The 20,751-nt window shown below is 35.9% G+C and overlaps 1 protein-coding gene across 2 annotated transcripts; it reads right to left on the bottom strand.

The window, feature by feature from the left end:
* Window positions 1-348: 348 nt before the first annotated feature.
* On the bottom strand, window positions 349-20,735 carry YME1L1 (YME1-like 1 ATPase). 2 transcript variants are annotated; one of them, XM_010290185.1, is made up of 19 exons: window positions 20,706-20,735; window positions 17,850-17,981; window positions 16,683-16,845; window positions 14,588-14,686; window positions 12,679-12,788; window positions 11,352-11,502; window positions 11,171-11,260; window positions 10,264-10,346; window positions 9,581-9,671; window positions 7,759-7,911; window positions 6,344-6,476; window positions 5,786-5,848; window positions 5,167-5,279; window positions 4,649-4,804; window positions 3,767-3,918; window positions 2,759-2,885; window positions 2,586-2,659; window positions 1,872-1,958; window positions 349-706 (listed from the first exon to the last, which is right to left on the bottom strand). In XM_010290185.1, exons 1-19 carry the CDS (start codon window positions 20,733-20,735, stop codon window positions 563-565), a joined length of 2,151 nt encoding a protein of 716 aa, XP_010288487.1. In that variant the 3' UTR covers window positions 349-562. The 2 variants fall into 2 exon arrangements, with proteins under 2 accessions (XP_010288487.1, XP_010288488.1); XM_010290186.1 differs by lacking the exon at window positions 14,588-14,686.
* Window positions 20,736-20,751: the final 16 nt, after the last annotated feature.

The raw sequence follows: 20,751 nt of genomic DNA, 5'->3' as shown, positions 1-20,751 counted from the left end.
GGAGCTCCCACAACTCCCTTTAACAGAGATGCACTGTGTAGCCACTTCATTCTTAAGAGATGTTTTTATGCTTCTAAATAAGTCTTCTTTAAAGGCCTCAAACAGAGTATGAGCCTTAGTTAGACTACGTACTACTGTTTTACAAATCAATCTGTCACTATCTATAATTGTGGGGTATCACTTCAAACGCGCATGTAGCAGCATGACCCAGAAAGCTATACCGAAACACACCAGTATACCTGCATGTTTTTCTTCTCAGCTTCAAGGCATTTGACTGAACCAAAATGCTGAATTCAACCCTGGTATTTATCCTTCTGAATAACTTCTTGTGGGAAGAGTATAGGGAGCAGAGGATGAGGAACTTGCTTTATTCTGTGTGTCTTATTCTGATGAGACACAACAAACAGATGAGTAACAGAAGCTCACAAGAGACAGAATAATCTTAAAAGTGTCACTAATGCCATACACACATCAGGAAGGGAAGAAAAGGCTATGCTGCATAAGACTACTGCACTGCTAGATGTACATTCTTCAGTTATCAGTTACTGTATCCCAGAAGTTATCATCTTACTTCTAGCTTTTTTCCCTCTAGAACAATTTGGATTTCTTTGGCATCCAAAGTCTCATATTTCAATAAAGCTTCTGCTAAATTCTTGTGTTCTTTTGCATGAGTCTTCAGGATGTTCTTTGCTCGCTCATATGAGTCCTAATATTAAAAAAAGGTGGAAGGAGATTTTAAGACTGCAGAACAAAAACAACAAGCAAGATTCCACTTTAAAAATTGTTTCCAGTTAAATACAGCTTGAAACAAATATTTTATGTTTTGCCTTACATTTCATAGGTAGCACAGCTCCTGTCTTATGAAGATTTAAAGTCTAGCTGGCATAATTAATCAAAAAAAAACCCACAAATAACCCCAACTTTATGCCACCTTTACATTTTGCAGAAGTAGGACTAAAAATAAAATCCTGAAACAAATCTTAGTATTTTTACATATGACTTAGAAAAGACTTACTAGATTTGAAAATTTGTTGATTAAATGAAATATTTGTTTTACATTATGAGCAGTGCTACAGCATTCAAGGAATGTTCCTCAAAGACTAAAGTTTTTAAAACCTTATAAACCTCTTGACATATTAAGTACTTTTAGAAAGCTGAGAGCTACTCAACAAGTTACCAGTAGCAAGTAGATGCACATTGCCAGCATTACTAGCTTCAACTTTAACTTTTTGCTCTACATAGACAGTTCTTATATGACCAAGTCAATTCAAAATGAGCTAGAGCAAAAAAAGAGTTAATCGTTTAAATGTTATAAATAATTCTCCTGCCTCTACCAAACAAATTCAGATTACTAGAACAGCAATCTGGAAGTTCTGTGATTATCGAATGTTACAAGTTTCCCTAGGCATCTGACAGCGATCACTGTGAGGAACGGGATACTGGAAAAGGCAACTCTCTGATCTGATATGGCCATTCTTGTGATTCTATACAAAACGATTTAGCTGCAAGTTATGAAATGTGGGAGTAACACAAAACATTCACACCTGTTCTAAAACAATTTTTAGCCATACTTTTTTCTCCTATTAATTGAATAGGCAAAATACAAATCCTGGCCAAATGTGAGAGAAAGTGTTAAAGCGTTAAAGAACCCAACACCACCAACTTGTTTCTCACTACTTGTGCATGACAATCACCAAAAAGTTTTGATACTCCGAGATTTGAAGTTGCACCTACATTAAATACGTGGGAATATTTCCACCCACCTGTGTATTTTCACCAATATACATTACCAAACTGAACAAGTCAAGTAAGCTGATGCTCAACTCTTCTCAAAGTAAATGTATCCGAGCAGAGAGGGAAGAGAATCTTACCCGTAGAAGTGTTCTTACTTCTTGTTCAATTGCAGACTGAGTTTCAGGGCTAACCTTCCCTGTATCAGTATAGGTCATAACACCAAGCTAAACAACAACAACAAAAATCTTTATCTTGCCACTGTTGCAGTAATACCCATAAAACACTGCAAGAGCTTCACCACCTATTGCTTCTATGTGCCAACAATCATTAAATGCTTGCTGAAGTGCTTGCAAGAGAAGCAAAACAAGGAGCCTATTCATCAACTATGTAGTCACTGCAGAGTTCTATTTCAAAAGGTCACATACAAATCCTGATTTCCTTATTTAAAAAAACAAAACAAAATCCCCAGACTACTATCACTTGATAGGTAATAAAGATGACTAAAGAACTTTCTTTACAAGTCTTGAAAACTCAGTGTTGTTGCCTGCCCTGCCCCCAAACCCAAGATTATCCTCAATTCCAAAATGTTAGGTTTTATACTAAACATTTTCTGCAGACATAGTAACTTTCAAGGTAATTTTGAAGTGAAGATCTTGCAAGTTAACTTTTAAACTGTCATATATACAGGTTTTCTAGTTGAGTTCTCTATAGCAGGGCCAGTCATAACACTTACTTTCTTTTTTGCCAGAAACACTTAAGTCTCTGTGATCACTGAAAGCCAAATAGGCATTTAGTTACAGAACAGAACATTTCTTTGTACCACATAAGTGTTTAAGGATCTATGACACTACCTTTTCGCTCATTCCAAATCTAGTCACCATCAGTTTTGCAATTTTAGTAGCATTGTCAAAATCACTGGAAGCACCTAGATAGCAAACAGATGTAAATTAGTTATTGAAACCAAGTTAAATATGCCAGTCCACAAGCTTTGATCAAAAATTATTTTAACTACCAGTCAGCTGACCTGTTGTGATGTGATCACTTCCAAATATCAGCTCTTCTGCTACTCGTCCTCCCATACAGACATCCATCTGTGCAAGCAACTGGGATCTAGTTTCACTCCATCTGTCATTTTCTGGGAGCAAAGATACCTGTAAGATACAGAACTGTGGTCAGGTAACAATAAACGGAAGAAATACTGAAATAATCTGAAAAATATTCTTGTTTACATCCAAAGCAGATATAAAGGCTTTTATACAACAGTTTGAATGCTCTGGGCCTCCTCCTAGTCTACGCACTCATCAGGTTTGCTTGCAGGGGCTTAGTCTCACAGCTAAAATAGCCTCGCACAGGCCACGAGCACCACATAAAGTGAAGCATCTTAAACCTCCCACCAAAGAAACAGAACAGTCTATTCTATCCATTTCTCCTTATTCCCTACACTTGTACTAAGCACAGATCAACTTGCCCGGAAGACTCAGACCAATGATTTTCCTTAACTGAACTCATTGACTTTGATAAAGTTCAACAGAAACAGACATAATACAAATATCTTTCTGTTCACATGCTTAGCAGCTAAAGGTAGAATAGAAAAACTTTGGGGTATCTATGCTAGAAACAAGGTAGGTGAACGATTAGGTTTAGAAAAAGTCACACTGGACAAGAAACAACTTGATAAAGGATGTTTGTGTTAGCAGTACAGTTGAGCAATGCTTCTACTTTCCAGTCCTTTAGACATTCTTCATAGTTCCACTGTTAGGCCCTATTTAACTGCAGCAGAATCAAACTTATGTACATTTCTTTCCTTGTATATGTGAACTATTACACTAGGTTATGGTATTTTATTTCAAAATGAAGGAAGAAAGCTTTCTATCACACACAAAAAAAAAAAGACCAGTGAGTTTTCCAAAAGATTGCTCATAACTGAGTATTTCAACATACTGCAATATGCATTAACATAATTACAACCAATAGCACTGTTGGCAAATTCCTCAACAACACTAAACCAACATAAAATTCTAGAAGTACTCACATGTCCAAGTGTTGTTCCTCGTGTCATGATTGTAGCCTTGTTGATCGGCATTGCATCCTTAGTATAATATGCAATGATAGCATGTCCAGATTCATGGTAAGCAGTGATGGTTTTGTTTTTCTCATCAATTTCTACACTTCTACGTTCAGGTCCTTAAACAGAAGAATGTTAAATAAACTTTTTTGTACAGCTGACCACTACAATCCACACCTTACATATACTCAAACAGAGCACAAAGAAGCTGAGGAACAGCATGCAAGTAAAATTAACTAACACTCATTAAGTGCAAAATGTTTACGAGTAGGATTTTAGTGTCTAAAATAGATCTCAAAATACTCTATGGACAAGTTGCTTTTAAAGGAATAGATTCGAAATGCAGTCTGAGTATCTGAGAAAATTCCATTTCTTCTCTCAAGTATGAACAGACTAGACTTTTAGTGTGCATGTCTCAGATGTTTAAGTTTTGTGTTATCATATGAAAGCTTAGTTGAACAGAAGTTCCAGGTTTCTGGTCATTTATTCTCTCCTTTCCTTTAGGAATAAGTTGGGGAAGGGTAAGAGATCAACCCTGTGTCTTCCTCTAGGCTGAAGTACAACATGCAGTGTTTTTCATAAAAAAAATGCATCAAGTCTTAAAGAATGTATTCCATACTAGATTTTACACGCTACTTTCTTGTCTCAAAAGGTTCTATTCAGAATTAGCTAACAGGAGACTTACTTTAAATAAAAAAAAAAAACACATACAACAACAAAAAAAACCCCAACCCTCAACAAACTAAAAATAAACAGCATAAAAACTTCTTTCTTTGCAACAGTTTTAATCACACAAGAAAGCCCTTGTGTACTCTAACACATATGTATGTCTTTTGTATAAAATCCTACCCATTAGAATTTTGTCCTTGGAGAATTCTAGTTCTTTCATGGTTACCATATCTTTTCCATCAACAGCTGCCTTTAAGGCAGCTTGATTTACCAGATTCTCAAGCTCTGCTCCAGAAAATCCTACTGTGCCTCGTGCAATTATTTCTGGATCAACAGCTGTGGAAAAAAACAAACAAACTTGTCATTAGGGTCCATATTGCCCCTGAAAAACCTTGTACGATGAAGAAATATCAAGAAATGATCAAATTATAAGCAAGAATCATGTTGTATTAAAAGTGATGCGTTAAACAAAACATTTTCAGCTTTAGAAGAAATGAAGCCTAATTCTTAAGACACTACGAACTGCTGGGGACTAGAAAGAAACACTGCCTCAGAAAACTGTCGTTAACACCACATACTAAACAATTTTTGTGTTCTTTACTGGCATGGTAAAGCCACAATTACTGATGGAATAAAGGACTAATACATGAGTGGGCTGATCCAATATAAAAACTGTTAAATAAAAAGATATTACTTACATGGATCATACTTTATTTTATTAAGGTACCACTTCAGGATTTCTGTACGACCTCTTACGTCAGGCTTGGGAACAGTAACTTGCATATCAAAGCGACCAGGACGTATTAAAGCACTAAGTGAAAAGACAATTTAATACATTGACTTAAAAATGCTGCAGTGAACTGTTACTAACGTATATAAGGAACAAAAATCCACCTGGTATTTCCAAAGATGTTTACATAGACTATGTCTGGTGCACAGATGCAAAGAACATTTTTTTTTTTATTTGTTTGTAGAAAGACAGATCGAAGATGGTTATTAACAACCCATATTCAAAGGTTTTTTTGCATTTGAAAATTTTGCATTGCAAACAAGGAATGCAGCTGGTCAATTTAAGTAGAAAAGCTTACAGAAATTTTAGATGCTTAGAAGCATGTTACTTATTTCTCCATATTTAATTCAACAACCTTTTAAATGTCAAAAACTGGGCAATACACATCCTTTTTAAGAGTGGAAAAACCCTAGATATAACACTGTAATATTTGAAGATTATCACAAGCAACTTTGTTGCTGTAGTTTTGGTTTTTTCTTTGATTTTTAATACATGCTCTGTAAAAATGATCCATACATTATACTCACTTATCTAACGCCTCAGGGAAGTTTGTTGCACCAATAATAACAACACCTTCATTAGGTTTAAAGCTGTATGGAAAAAAAGGGTGAGAATTTTTTTGGTTTTTGAGACAGAATTTACACCTTTTTTTGTCAATAACTACTTCTGTTTATTATTTCAGATGACCTCAACTGGACAGTCAAAAACACACTATCAAACCACAACATGTGATCCAAGAATGACCACATTTAACCCAGCAACTGGTTCAAAACATGCTCTGATCTGAGTTGAACTTCTTCCTTTAGATATATAGCCAGACTAAAAAGACTGAGAAATTATTTAAAATAATTACAGTTATTGTGCTACTACAACTCAGAAGCTTCTATATTCTTTACAGTAAGGGCACTAATACTACAGTTGACAGTGCTAGAAAGTGGTCATAAGAGTATCTTAAATTTATATCCTTAAAAGCATTTAAAAAGTTACAAAAAACATCAAAGCTGTCAAGGAAGAAAAATTCACCCAAATATTCAAAATACCAGTCAGTCAAACACCTTCTGTGCCCCCAGAATCCATGTATTTACCCATCCATTTCAGCAAGAAGCTGATTAATGGTCTGTCTTGAATAGGGATGCATTGGAGATTCAATTCTCTTCCCACCAACGGAGTCCAACTCATCAATAAATATAACGCATGGTGCATTTGCTTTTGCTTCCCCTGACAAAAGAAAAATAGCAGAAAGACACTTCAGCCACACAAAGGAACAGGCAGCATATCATGTAATTAGGATTCTACTGTTTCTATTACTCTGGGATTATGAAGTGTTCTTTTAGACATCACCAGAACTGTCTTGATTTTAACCTGAAAAAAACTAGAAATTATTTTTGAAATGAAGCAATACAAAGAGGAGCAAAGTTCTTCATCTCCACATCAGTTTATTCTTATCATGTTACAAGAAATTAATAGTAAAATAGATTAAGAAATTCGTCATTTTTATCAGCTCCGTACAAGTTAAATTTCATAGGCTTGGGTAGAGAACATTGACCTATTAAATAACAATAATAGAAAATGTGATGGGTCTAAAAGCTACTTATCTACTTATAATGAACCTGCTCATTATTTAACAGTGAAGACCTCACCCTCAAATTTACAGGTATTGAAAGCATAGAATAAAAATGCAGTAACAAACTTTAAGATCATCGGCTGGTATAGGCATACCAGATGCAACTCATCTCACCCACCTCGACATGTATATTAATATTAATGTTACAGATAAGTCAGTCATCTAAACTTCTGTAGTCAACAGAAAGAAATGCACTTTAAAGTACAACACGTTACATTTTTGCATCCCTTCCATGTGAAGCAAATCACACTTCTACAAAGGCAAACTACTTTCTACATTTCTCCCCTGACAATATTTATTTGCATACTTAAAATAGAAAGCCTTTTCTGTGAAAGTTATCAATCTAAACATTAATTTTAAAAGTTTCATTATAATGCCCTTTATTCTGGGCCTGTTGATGGGTGTGAGAAAGGAAATCTCAACTTGCTACACTCCCATGCTGTAAAACTGTAATTCAGATAAAAAAAAAAAATGCGGGAAGTTATTGAGAAGGTTGACACTATTTTTTATTTTACATATACAATATAGTTCCAATTTACAATAATTTATGTATGACAATAAATTACGATTTAAAATATTCCACTTAGTTTATAGGACATTACATTTCTAACTAAATTACTTTTCTTCTCTCTGGAAATGTTGCAACATCAGTTATAATTTTTGCCGTAATTTCATCCAACAACTAGCAAGATTCTACATTTAATTGATGCTCGCAGAATTCTGGAGATTTACCTACACAATTAAAGTGGTATTTAATAGCTGCATAAACTACTACTTTCCAATAACCAGAACTGCTCCTAGTCAAACCTTGTAAACAACACTGAATACTTAATCTCGCATGTGACAAGATTTAAAAAATATAAATATCTAGCTTACTGAACAGGCTTCGGATGCGACTAGCTCCTACACCAACAAACATCTCATCAAATTCTGATCCAGATGCATAATAAAACGGAACATCAGCTTCACCAGCTACAGCCCGTGCAAGAAGAGTTTTACCCGTACCAGGTGGTCCAACTAACAGAATACCTAAAAAGACAAACAAAACAAACAAACAACAAAAACACAAACCCCACATATAAGAATACAGGTACTGTTTCTTCCATGCATTAGAAGAAATAATTTACACTTGGCTTCAAAAAGCTGTTAACATCCCATTGCAGATATTGTTCATTATTTGCAGTCTGAAGAAGCATCCTGTAACAGACCTAGATACGCTCTGATCCATATTTAAACAGCAAAAAAGACTTGTAAGACTATCAAATAGAAACAGAAGCCTAAGTATTCTACAAAATTACTGTTGGGTTTAGCAGCTGAATCCCTAACAGTGTTTTCTTCAAACTAGTATTTTCCTAGCCATTTCTGAAAGTGGAACTTGTTTTTTTTTTTAATTACATTAAATCATTCCAAGTAACTGATTTTAAACAGTGTAGAGCACTAACAGGAAACAGACTTGTCAAGTTTACATATTTCAGATTCACTTGGTCTTCTACTATGATCAATCTTAATCATCCTTTTAAATGACAACATTTCTTTCTGAACTGTCTAAAGCAGTAGAGGTGCTGAAAGCCATATGGAAAAAACAAAGGTCTTTTAAGAATTCAGTTACATAAAAATCTCTGCCTTGTCAAGATAAAGGACTACTGTGTATTAGTTTAATAATTAAAGGCGGCACAGTAAGTTTTGTCTAACCAAAACATATTCACTTGCAACATACAGGTTCTTTTTTTGACATTTTTCCATTATCTTGGGTAAGTTTTCAAGACTAACTTATGTTATGTATCTTTCTCAGATGAGAAAAGGTACAACAGAATTAAAAATTTTGGTGACAGGAAGCTATTAACTTTAAAAAAAAAGATATCCTTATAGAGACAGTTAAAGGAGGGGAAAAAAATACAGACCTAAAAACCTCTGGGCTACATAAAGTTCTAGTCAAAAAGAATTAACAGCAATCATGCGTAACTTTATCAGTAAATTTTTTTTTAATACTATGTTATGTTCAGTGACAAAGTAGAAGAATTTTTGTAGTTGGCTACATCATCTCTAAAAGGTTTACTTGGGACTTCAAAGAAATATCAGTTCTTAACCCTTGTAAAGAAGGCTGCTAACAATGATAAACATAGGTTTGATTTTTGAAAGGCTTTTTGTCTGGAATCTACAGTCCACTGCTTTACACTGTCATAGCTTATTACCCCTAATATTATTACTGAATTTCTACCAAATGTAAGCTGTATCCTGCCATCTTTGCTTCTTTTATCCAAGTATCTCAGATACATCAAATTCTCTGAGGGGGAAGGCAGTATTGATCAATTTTTACATATGGGGAACAATGTAAGACAGGAAGCATGCAACATAACTACCCTAACCTCCACTCCCCAACCCCCCAAGTACCTCAGTTAAAGGTATCCTTTAATAAAGACGCTTTCACAACTCGCCTTTGAAGATTCATGTTCATGAAATATTTTAAATAAACAAGGAAATCCACTACCTATGCCTAATGTTATTTCATTATTTTTCACAAACAAAAGATAACAGTAGTATTTAGGCCCATTTTGGTAATATACTTTTTTGATTCCCTAACTAAAGGAAAAAATATTCAGAAGCTAGGCTGTAAGTTAGTGATTTAGTATAGAACAAAGCTACAAAGACAGCCATGGCTACATATGATTTTCACTTCTGGCTGAGCAATGATTCTTACCTTTTGGAAGTTTACCCCCTAGTACCGTAAATTTATGTGGGTTTTTCAGAAATTCCACAACTTCTTGCAATTCCTGTTTAGCTTCTTCAACCTACACATTAAAAACATGCCACAAAATGTAACTAAGCATCTATAAAATACTGCATCTTTTTTGCAGGTGGGTTTTGTATTATGGACTAAGTCTCTAATCGTGTATTGATCAAAAATACACAACACAAAAGCGGTAAAAACGTACCAAAGAATTTGTGTAGATACCAAGAGTCCATGAGTTTAATTCAACCTATTTCCTAGAATTGTTCATCAGTTCAATCAGTGAACACTAAAGTTAGTACTGAAGGAATAACCAAGCAGTTCAAGATGAGATCTGACCAACAACATAAATACAGAATCAAAAATTCTACATCAAGATATTAGTCCAATTAGTTAAAAAGATAATAATTCTATCTATTTGTCCAAGGGGAAAGAGATGGGGATGTTCTCATTCTGCCACTGATAGCCAAAGAACAGTTGAATATAAACAACAAATAGAACAAGAAATAGAACAAAAGTGGTTAAAACCCTCCTTGATCTTGGAGTGGTCAATATCTGGCTTCAGTTTATACAAAGAAATTTCTTGGATAGAGTAAGACATTCTGCAGGCTTGCATTCATTAGAACTCACACACACTTTACTTTTGAACTTACCCCTTTTACATGTTCAAAGGTGACATTTTTCAACTGGATTGGATCAACTGCTGCATCAAAGATACTTGATGTTCGAAAGCGTACTAATAGCAAACAGCAGATGATGAACAACAAGTTTACACATTAAGTCATTTCATTCCAAGACTGAACTCTGCACTTGAATGCACACCATTAAGCTACTAACTTCACACCTGCCCTTTTAAAAAGGTATGTTTCCATTTACAAGTGTCCAGCAAGAATACAATTAAAAAAACACTTTAAAATACATTCAGTTAATTCAGTGATATAAATGCTTTTTAGTCTTTTGTAGTACAGAAAGCCCTGCATCCAAAAAGCATGTACACAAAGCCGTAAGTTCTCCCTCAGTGTTTCTGCACACACCCTAACTTTCTTGAGACCCAGGTGATAACTTAGCATGAAGCTGAAATTCTCCATTTGCATTAGCTCAGCCTTTGACCATTCTCCTGTTTCCAACAGATTTCTCACGACAACAATTTTAGCCATGCAAGTACCTAGTTGCTATAAACTCAGCAGCAATTACAAATAAAAATAAAACCATTTTGCCTACTGCTGACCTAGATAACGCATCATCTAAATTAAAAGACAAATGCATAACTGGTGAACAGTCTGACTTCTCTGCTTAGTTCCATGTAATTGTTTCACCAAAACAATTACAATAATTATACTAATAGACAACTTTGTCTCCGTAAACATTTTATCACACTACTGTCTCAAAGTCTGTAGCCAAAAGCAGTAAATAACTCTTTCATTAGTATATTGAAATGTTATTCTAAAACAATCATAATGTCAAAACACATTTAATTTGTGCTAAGCCTGCTGGAAGAAACAGCACAAGTGAAACAGTGACGGAGAAAAAAAGTTAACTAACCAGCATCAGAAAAGGAACCTTTCCCAGGTAAAAATGATGAATATATAGCAAGATAAAAACAAAGAACAAAGAGAAAGAAAGAAAGCAAACGTGATCTTCTTAAGGAATCTGTAAAAGAAAACAAAAAGAGTTTTAATATGGGCTGAAATAAACCACTTTCTGAATGCAAAGACAAGATACATGAACTAATGCAACTTACCAAGTGTTTTTTGCAGGAATACCTGTGCTTTCAAAAAGCCTTCTGCAAAACCAGTTTTAAAAGCATCCTGGTGTGCCTCTGGGATGTTTTTTGTTTTCATTAGTGTATCTAAGTTTTCAACATCAATTCTTCGCTTTCTCAGGATAAAGCCCTAAAATATTTACCACAGCAGTGTTAGTATACACTAAGTTCTGATAGACAGTTAACTTACTACCTGGCTAGCATGGGTGAGAGCGAAAAAAAAATTTAAAAAGCATGTAATTCAGGTGCTATGGGGTTAGTTAGACAACACAGGGCAGTAGCTTGAGTGTCGATCACAATGGCTCCAAGAAGGGGCACCCTGATTTTTGCTGAACAGGTCAGGTTCAGAGCCCTCCTGGACCCCAGTTCCAAACAGAAAATGCAGCCTAAAGCAGATTTGCTCACAGGCACACTGGATTCAGTGGGAGTTACTAGCTTAAGCTTTCTGTTTCATGACATCAACCCGAATTATTTCCAAATGTGAAATATCTCTGTAAGTATAGTTTTGATGGAGCTTCATCAAATACATCTCATATGTGTATCTTAAACCTACCAAGTTTAAGAGCAGCACTGCATGGAACTAACTCTGGTTTGTCTTCATCCACAGTATACCTAGTCCACAGATTAAATAAACCACATAGGCCCAAAAGAAGGGAAGAGTTCAAAGCTAACTTACACACACAATAAGGTCAAATGCTTTAATTAGCGTGACTTCTGTACAGCCAATTAGAAACAAAGAGTAACTAGGTTAACTTGTTTTTGTTAAATGCTTTGCTACCCCAAGCCTGGACAGTTATCTGCTGAATGAAGAGTATGCAAGTGAGTTTGTAACCCATAAAAATACCAAGTATGAAAATTTTGTATCTTAAAAATATACTAACCACAAATAAATCCATTATTAAAACACCAATCACATTCTGAACTGCTTAAAAAAAAAATACATTCTTTTATGTTGAGCTAGCTGTATTTCTGTTTAAACGAATACTTCATTTGAGTCCAAGCTATTTTCAACAAAGCCACAAAAGCAGAATATGAAGGATTTTATTTCTAGAGTTTAAAATTATTTTTATACTCTGAAACTACTCTTCTAAAGATTATTTGAATTTTTTATATTGATGATATATGAAACAAATTTGTGTATTAGGAAGAAAAACAGTATGCTGTCGTTAGCTCAAGTTTTAGAATTAAGAAAATTTTTTTTCCACTAGTAAAATGAAACATCCCTGGTAAATTTTGAAGGTTCATTCAAGAGAAAGAGGTGGTCTGTATAATCCCAAAACAACTTCATAATGTTACTCGTATTTACCTTCAAAAGTGAAGAAAGTGAATTTTTTGTTTCTGTGAATTGTTCCGATGTTGACTGCAGACGTCTTGCTCTTGATCTCAAAGTTTTAAAGTTCCGTGATTGTATGTAAACTTAAAGTAGTAATAATAAATAAAAGTTAAAAACTATCCATTAATACCACTACAAAACAAAGGCCTAAGAAATTTCAGAAACTATCATATGAAAAAGATTATTGTGACTGAACTGAATATAAACTTAACAACACATCCACAGTAGAAAGCTAAGAGAATTGAAAACAGCAATATGTTTAAGACGCCTGAAAAATGTAAAAAACAGAAAACTGTGTGAAAGACACTTCTGGATCTAACAGTAATAAACTGGATAAATAAACCAGTAAATTTTAGTACTGTAAATGGGTAGTTATGTGATCGTGAACCATGTTTGTAATCTTAACTTGCAAGCAAACTGCTTACTGTTTCACAATACTTTCTTTCCATACAATTTTTTGTTAAAATAATCAGGAGTTCACATTGTGAATTACAGATAATTGGCCAACCCTATCACTGTCTCAGGGAACAGAAGAGGCACACTGCTGAATTAAATCCAGGCAGGCTAACAAATACAAAATATTCTGAAGCTAATCCCGAAGGATGGGAATGAAGGTTCCTGCTCTAAGAGAATCTTTGTCTAAAAGCTCAGCCGATAAGGTGCCCTGAAGAGATCTGGAATGGCTTAGGTGTGCTGTTAACTTAGAACTGACAACTGACTTATTGCAGCCTTTCAGTACTTAAAGAGGACTTATAAGAAAGACGGTGACAGACTTTTTAAGCAGGGCCTGTTGCAATAGGACAAGGGGTAATGGTTTTAAACTAAAAGAGGGCAGATTTAGACTGGCTCTAAGGAAGAAATTTTGCACCATGACGGTAGTGAAACACTGGCACAAGTTGCCCAGAGAGGTGGTAGACGCCACATCCCCGGAAACGAATATTCAAGTTCAGGTTGGTTGGGGCTCTGAGCAACCTACTCTAGTTGAAGATGTCCCTGCTCATTGCAGAGGGTTGGACTAGATGATCTCTAAAGGTCCCTTCCAACCCAAGGATTCTGTGAGAAGAAATTACACCATTTAAACTCAGTGAACTTATAGCACTGTATGTCACAGTGAGCTTGTGGCACTATATGTCATCTTCTATCACATCAGAAACCTTGCAATGGAGATTTTATCACATAAATCACAGAAGTCAAGAATATGTATCTTCTTTCACTACTATGTTTTAAAATAATCACCAATACCAGTCAATTATATAGTTTTAACAAAGCCTTATGTTATCATAGAATAGTACCATATAAAAGGAACTTCTGGACGTGATCTAGTCAAAGCCCTGATCAAAAAAGGTCTAACTTCAACATCAGATCGGGTAGCTCTAGACCTTGTCCAGCTCACTTTTGAAAATCTCCAAGGATTAAGATAACACAGCCTCTCCAGACCATCTGTTTCAGAACTTAGCCATTGCCATTGTGAAAATCTTCCAACAGGAATTTCCTTTGCTTTTACTTGTAATTTTCTATTCTTTGAGGTGTACAAGGCAAGGGTAACTAATATGGCTCCAATAGAAATTAGATCACTCCTTGCTTTCTCTTCTGCTAACTTTAAAACCAGCTCATCTACCATCTTTTAAGAATACAATCCACAAATACTGACATCTTTAACAAGATTCTGTAGTCACATCATGTTTACTAACTTAATTCTGGAAACATACTACTCAAATGCAAAAATAACTTTGTGATTTAAAGTGTTAGTATCAATATAAAGTTCCGCCTGGAAGTGTACCAGCATTTCCTGAGTGACGCCTCTAAGATGAAAGTAAAAATATTTTCCCATAATAAAAAGATATAATAGCAATTTAAAACAGTGTAGTTTATTGTTTTATACCTGGCCAACATCGAACATCTGAACAGAAATTTTGGAGGGGATTAGGATGCTGTCTGTACAAACAAGATGAGCGTAAAGCACTGAAGACATCCACGAAACCTGTAAAAAGATAGAGCAAAGTGTAAATACACCCTATATTAAATGGCAACTAAACACTACACTTCGCATAGGTCAGTTTTTCTTTCTTAAATATTAATTCTATTTTACTATGGTCCTTCAGGCATCTGTAATTAAACAAATTAATCATTACCAGTACATAGGTTAATGCAAAGAAGTTAACTATCTATGTCAGGCCCTTTGCAACATACCAGAATTTTTTTCTAAATAGAACTTCCAAAAAAATACTGGTACCGAGAATCTTGAATCTGAAGCTGAATCTAGGAGGGAAAACTCTGCACATCTGTACAGAGCTGAATGGGTTCCTCTCCAGTCTAGATATCTTCAAGGACTTCCATGAAGCTGAAGGACCAGCATTCAACCAATGATTCCATTTCAAAGGCTTTAAAGGACACATTGCCCAAAGGCATTTTAAAACAAGATTATGTATGAAGTATGGAAACATTTTGAACTATACTAAGTCTACTTAATTATAGTGTCTTCATGCAATACAGAAACAGGAAGAAATAAAAAAGCATCACACTGAAAAAGTTATTAGCAGATATTATTTCAAGCACCCTATAGACTACAAGACAAGAGGACTGCCATTTATCTCTTGTTCAGCTCAAAGAACTCATCCTCATTTAGCAGGTAAGAATTATTTAAGAAACATCAGAGACCTGATGGGTCTAGAGACCATCTCTACACCCATCTACACCTGATGTGTAGAGAGGAACAAACTGAGGCTCTCTTCATATGCTCCCTTGTATAGTAATTCAGAAGCTAATGTAATCACAAAAAGGGTGGGGGGTTTTGTTTATTTTACATATTCTGAGAAAGTTATCACATCAGTTCAAGACTCATGGAGAAAAAGAGATTAGCTATTAATTCTGTATATTCCACAGTCTTCTACAATACTGCATATTGGCTAATCTAATACAACATAATTATGAGCACATTAGTTTAAAAAAACAGAAATACTCTCCTCACTTTATGCACAAGTATATGCACAACAGACGTATTAATACTAGGAGTCATCCATAGCATGCACTGTCACCTACACCAAAAGCACATTCTTCAAGATTTAGCACCTCACTTGCCTGTGGCAGTTTTCCACCCATAACCTTGCCTTTTCAGCTGTGAATGAAACCACCAGTCTGGTGAGCTTGCATGTTAAATCTATGAAAGCTTTGAAGCATTTGCAACTTTTTTCTTCACATTCAGGAAACTGCCTCTGGGCTAATTTTTTTATATATCACATCACAATGCAGTTTAATACCTTTCCTCTAATAGTAGCCCTGAGAGATTATTCTTACGCTCTTTCTCCCAGCTACAATACTATATAGGCAGTATCTCAAATGTCAGCTATACGCTTCTTTTTCTAATACATTCTTAAGCATCTACAATGGCCATGCTTCCTGTATTTAAGGCTAATCCCAACAAAACATCTTTAACTGTAAGGAACCACTCTTGTTTTATTTCAGCAATGAAACACTCTACATGGTCAGTCAACAGTTTGGCACCCTGAATTCCTTTCTAATTGATGTCCTTGCGTAATGTTGCTTCAAGCAAAAAACGAATTGCTTAATGTAAACTGGAGATGTTCATGACTGTTACATTAGTAGATTGGCAAAATCTAATTTCTTCTATTTCGTGAAAGAAACTGCTGTAAAAATTCATAGCTCAGGCTCATCACTAAGAGACAATGCACTTGTACTACAGCTGAGTTCAGACAAGTTTAGTAGCAGTCAACTTCAAATCTTAATTTGAAGGAACAATTAAAAAAATCTGAGTTGAGTTTTCTAAAATTCCCAAGACTCAAAAGCACCACTCTAAAGACAACCTGTACACAATCAAAAAACACATTAATAATTTTTATTAAAGATTTTTTAAACTATGAGTTTTCTACAGCACAAGAGAGTAAACTAAAGAATAACTGTGTTCACCTTTATAATCTAATTCTTATCAATTCTCATTAGCACTTTCCTCTGAAACATACCATGCTTATTTTCAAAGAAGGACTCAGCAGAGATGTATGATGTATGCCACTGTGAAGAGACTTTGTTTTCTGCACAGTAGCCAGGAAGCAACCTGTTCACCAATTCTTTGAACTGGCTAGCTTTCAAATCAGACAATCCCAGATCTCTTAAATTACGTACAGACTGCAAAATAGAAACAAATGTTCAAAATTTACTTAAGATTACCTTAGGGGAAAAAAAAATTAAGAATAACTGAGTTAACTTTTTGGCTCAATACAGCATCTATACTTCACAGTTCAGACTGAAATAAAAAAATTCTAAATGAAGATAAATGAATAAAAGCACAAGATTAAAGAAAGAATAATTGCTACTGTTAGTGCAGAGTAACTTTTCCATTTGCACACACTGATATTTTCATTATCACAGCGCATTTATGACAAGTGTTCCCAATTCAGTCTTTTTAACACCTTCCTGCTCCCTGATTGAAGCCGGCACAGAAAAAAAAATGTGGTTTTCCAACTCCTTCTACTCTATGATAGAGAAAATGGAGAGCGTGAGGGGGAAAGATGTATAGCAATATCCATCCATTGTATTTCAGCTAAGTAAGCAAACAGCGAAATCCCCCCAACGTCCTTTTTTTTGCTAGCGTTTTTGCAGATAGCAGAGATTTAGCAGCAGCACAAAGACTGGATATTTCGAAACAATAGCCAGAGTTAAAATCTTAAAAAGCCACGAGCTGGGTAGACACACAATGAAAGGCAAAAGCTTCCATAGAGAAAAGGGTAAGTACTAGGATCTGAGTTTTCCTACAAAGCAAAGAAACTATGAGGAAAAAAAAAGCCAAGGAGGTAAGGCACATACACTTGAGTTACTAAGGAAGTAACCTCGATCAAAATAATTTTAATCTTGCATTTTACAAATAGGAAAAAAACTTTTTATGGGAGAGTATGTTTTAAAAATACATATTGGTATGGACCCTTTAAAATATTTTTAGAATCCTTATTGCCGAAGCACCAGCTTACTGAAGTCCTGTCAAAAAGTTACGTTCTATGAGTTAACATTCTGTTTCATTTAGTCACATCACATTATTTTATAAAACAAGTCAAACATTAAATTCACTTAAACTGATATTATTCAGATTTAATTCAGTTAAAAGCAAACCATCATTTTCCAAAGGCTTTTAGTACCTCACTCTTCTGAGGATCATGCTCTGGGGAAGTGTCTCTCTGGACAGGCTGTATGGACGCTGTGCTGGCAGTAGTAGTCGAGCTTTTGGGTGAATGAAAAGCATTGATAAGGTGACTCAGAGGAACAGTAGCCTGGGAGGGGGTGAAAAAAAAAAAATCAGATAACTATTTAAACTTGTTTAAACTATTTAAACATATCTCCATTCCAATGCCTATCTTGGACACTGCCTTTTAACAGAGGACTTCATAATAAACCACAGGAACTTAGCTTCAGCACCACAGTGTTTAAGTATGCACAACAGGTTAGAAGCTCACAAAGCTTGGAAGCAAGTCGAGGAGGGAAGAGACTACTGATTTTCAAACGTAAGCATGGTTTAAAGAAAATAATCACTAGATTTGCAAATATAGCAGTAACAGATCATTAACACTTAGAAGATGCAAAGACTGCCCTCAATTTGTACTTAAAACAATGTTTATTTACAAAAAATAATAAACAACTTATAGATTGTTCTCAGCTGAAACAGCAGGGAAACAAAATTGCTACTACACTTAATACTTCCTTCACAATATTTTTTCAGGTATTTTTCTTTTTTTTTTTTTTAATCTATCACTTGTTTGCTGTGTTAGATATGTGCTGTTGCAAGCAGCAACAATCCTTATTGTCCTGTCATCTATCTTCTGCCAAATATTAGAAACTTAACAATCACTTCATGCAAATAAATTAGAAAACTTTGTGAAACAATGTTTTTCCCTGGTAGTCACCAAGCTCCTATCACAGTCTATTAACAACATTCCAAACAGATGTTTTTTGCCCCCATAGCAATAGAAGACACAAAAAAGGCAACACAATCAATAGGAGGAGAAGAGAGGAAAACCAATAGCAAACAACTTCTACACTGAAAAGTCTGCAAGTTGACACCATGTGTTGAAATGTTTTAAACCTGTTTATAGTTACTCTCATTCAGGAACTTTCTCTTGTATTTCTCAAGTGTTCACTTGAAATAGTTCTGAGCCTGTCCTGTCTTGGTGTCCACCATGACAAAACTAAGATCCCCATTGTGGTAAGACTTCACAACACAGCCACAGAAGAGAAGTAATGTTCTTAAAACAACATAAACAGAAAAAGAATGGTAAGTGAGGTACTTTATCTACTTAATGGTAGGCCTTAATTTCAGACTTTAATATAAAATATTGTAACATAGTAAATTCTAGATCACCCCTGGACAGACATACAAGCAACAGATCTCGTCAAGCTGGTTCCCCTTGAAGCAACTTGAACAGAAAGCTCAGTGGATGCTTTTGATAAATCCTCACGATTCAATGCTATTCAACAGCTTACTAATTCAGAGATCACCGTTCTTAAGTACTACTGACTCCTGTATTATTTTCCAAACAACACCTATTTTCATCTATAAAGTAATACTTTTATAACTTGAAGCATCTGTATTTTTCATGCATTATACAAATTATTCCCAAAAGTTTCCTTCAAGTTTTCTTCCTTGGGATTCCACTTTAGCAATATATCTAAGTATCAAACTAACCTATACAACGCATAGACACGTCATAGTCAATTCTGCAGTTCAGCAGCACTTAGCTCAGTGACAACACCTCATGAATCAGTATAGAAGCCCAGGTGCACCATGTATCAGGGCTCCTCCTCTGGCACACGACTGTATCTGTTGTGACTATACAGCACAAACAATTCCAATGCTTCTAAAACACCTCAGTCTCATTATCCACCACTAGGGAACAGAGTTGGGGTGCAACTCTTGCTTCTGGAATGACACCTGATTGAAATACCTGATTATGAATGTCCTTGCGATAGAAGTTCCATCTCTGTGTTGACTAGACAGAAGATCAAGAGAGACAATGCTCTGAGACATAAAAACTGCCTTGGAATTAATTGTCCAGAGTTATAATTAAACCCTGGGAGTTTGTGGTAAAACCATAAAGCCTCCAGAGGTCAAAGCCAGCACCCCAACCACTAACCAAGCTCTCCTCCTGTGTTTGCCACTATGAAAAAGTGGAATGACAAATTCCTAAAAATACCATCACAAGTTCTGTTATTTCTGTAATCTAACAAAAGTAATTAACACATTCTCCATAGCGGAAAAGAACAATCAAATCCCATTGTGAAGTAAGACTATCCCATACTAATCCCCTTAACATAAAACATAAAAACCACTGGTTCAGATCAAAGTCCATAAAACCCACTAGTCCCATCCAACTACTAAAAGATGCTATCCCCGATTGCATCCAGACTGTTCTACATAACAAATAATTGAGGGACTTTTCCTCCACTAACTCTTATAATTTCTAAGTAATTTCTTTTTGGTTTCCACAACAACCCGTGACAATTAACAGCACAGTTTAGCTGTAGTACCACCACATACACATCCCCTTGCTTCTACTATAAAAACATACTAAAAAGCACCATCTTCAAGTTACTTCCTCATTCCAGCTTTTGCTGTACCTTCCTCTTACCTGCATTTCCGTACTTTCTTCCTAGGTAAGAATCTTAGGCCGCTGTAGCCCCCACCCACCTCTCTTTCCCGCTGCGACACCGGGGGCCGCTGAGCCGACAGCCCCCCGCGATGCGTCCCCCCGCACCTCGCTCGCTCACGCCCGGCCGACGCTCTCCAAAGCCCCAAAAACGTGGCAGCCTAGATCTCGGCTCTTCCAGACAAGGCCCGCAACCCCCGGGCCTCCCGCGGGCCTCCGCCTCCCCCCGCTGCCTCTACCCGGTCACGAAATGAGCCCCCGACCGCAGCCCGGTTGAGAGGGGGCCCCAAGCGCAGCAAACGGCACACCGGAAATGGCCGGGGCGTCGCCGGTGCGCTCCAAGAGCCCCCTCACCTGAGGCTGCACGGTTGAGAAGGAAAACATCCTCCCGACGGGGACG

This window comes from Phaethon lepturus, unplaced genomic scaffold, assembly GCF_000687285.1.
Source record: "Phaethon lepturus isolate BGI_N335 unplaced genomic scaffold, ASM68728v1 scaffold44086, whole genome shotgun sequence".
NCBI lineage: Eukaryota > Metazoa > Chordata > Aves > Phaethontiformes > Phaethontidae > Phaethon > Phaethon lepturus.
This window is presented reverse-complemented; position numbering and strand designations above follow the sequence as displayed.

Excerpts from the sequence above, each read along its gene's own strand:
- YME1L1 (XM_010290185.1), bottom strand. The coding sequence starts at position 20,735 with ATGTTTTCCTTCTCAACCGTGCAGCCTCAG. Across the intron at positions 12,789-14,587 it reads AGATGTTCGATGTTGGCCAG|TTTACATACAATCACGGAAC; the intron begins GTATAAAACAAT and ends TACTACTTTAAG. Across the intron at positions 10,347-11,170 it reads ATCATTTTTACCTGGGAAAG|TACGCTTTCGAACATCAAGT; the intron begins GTTCCTTTTCTG and ends GTTTGCTATTAG.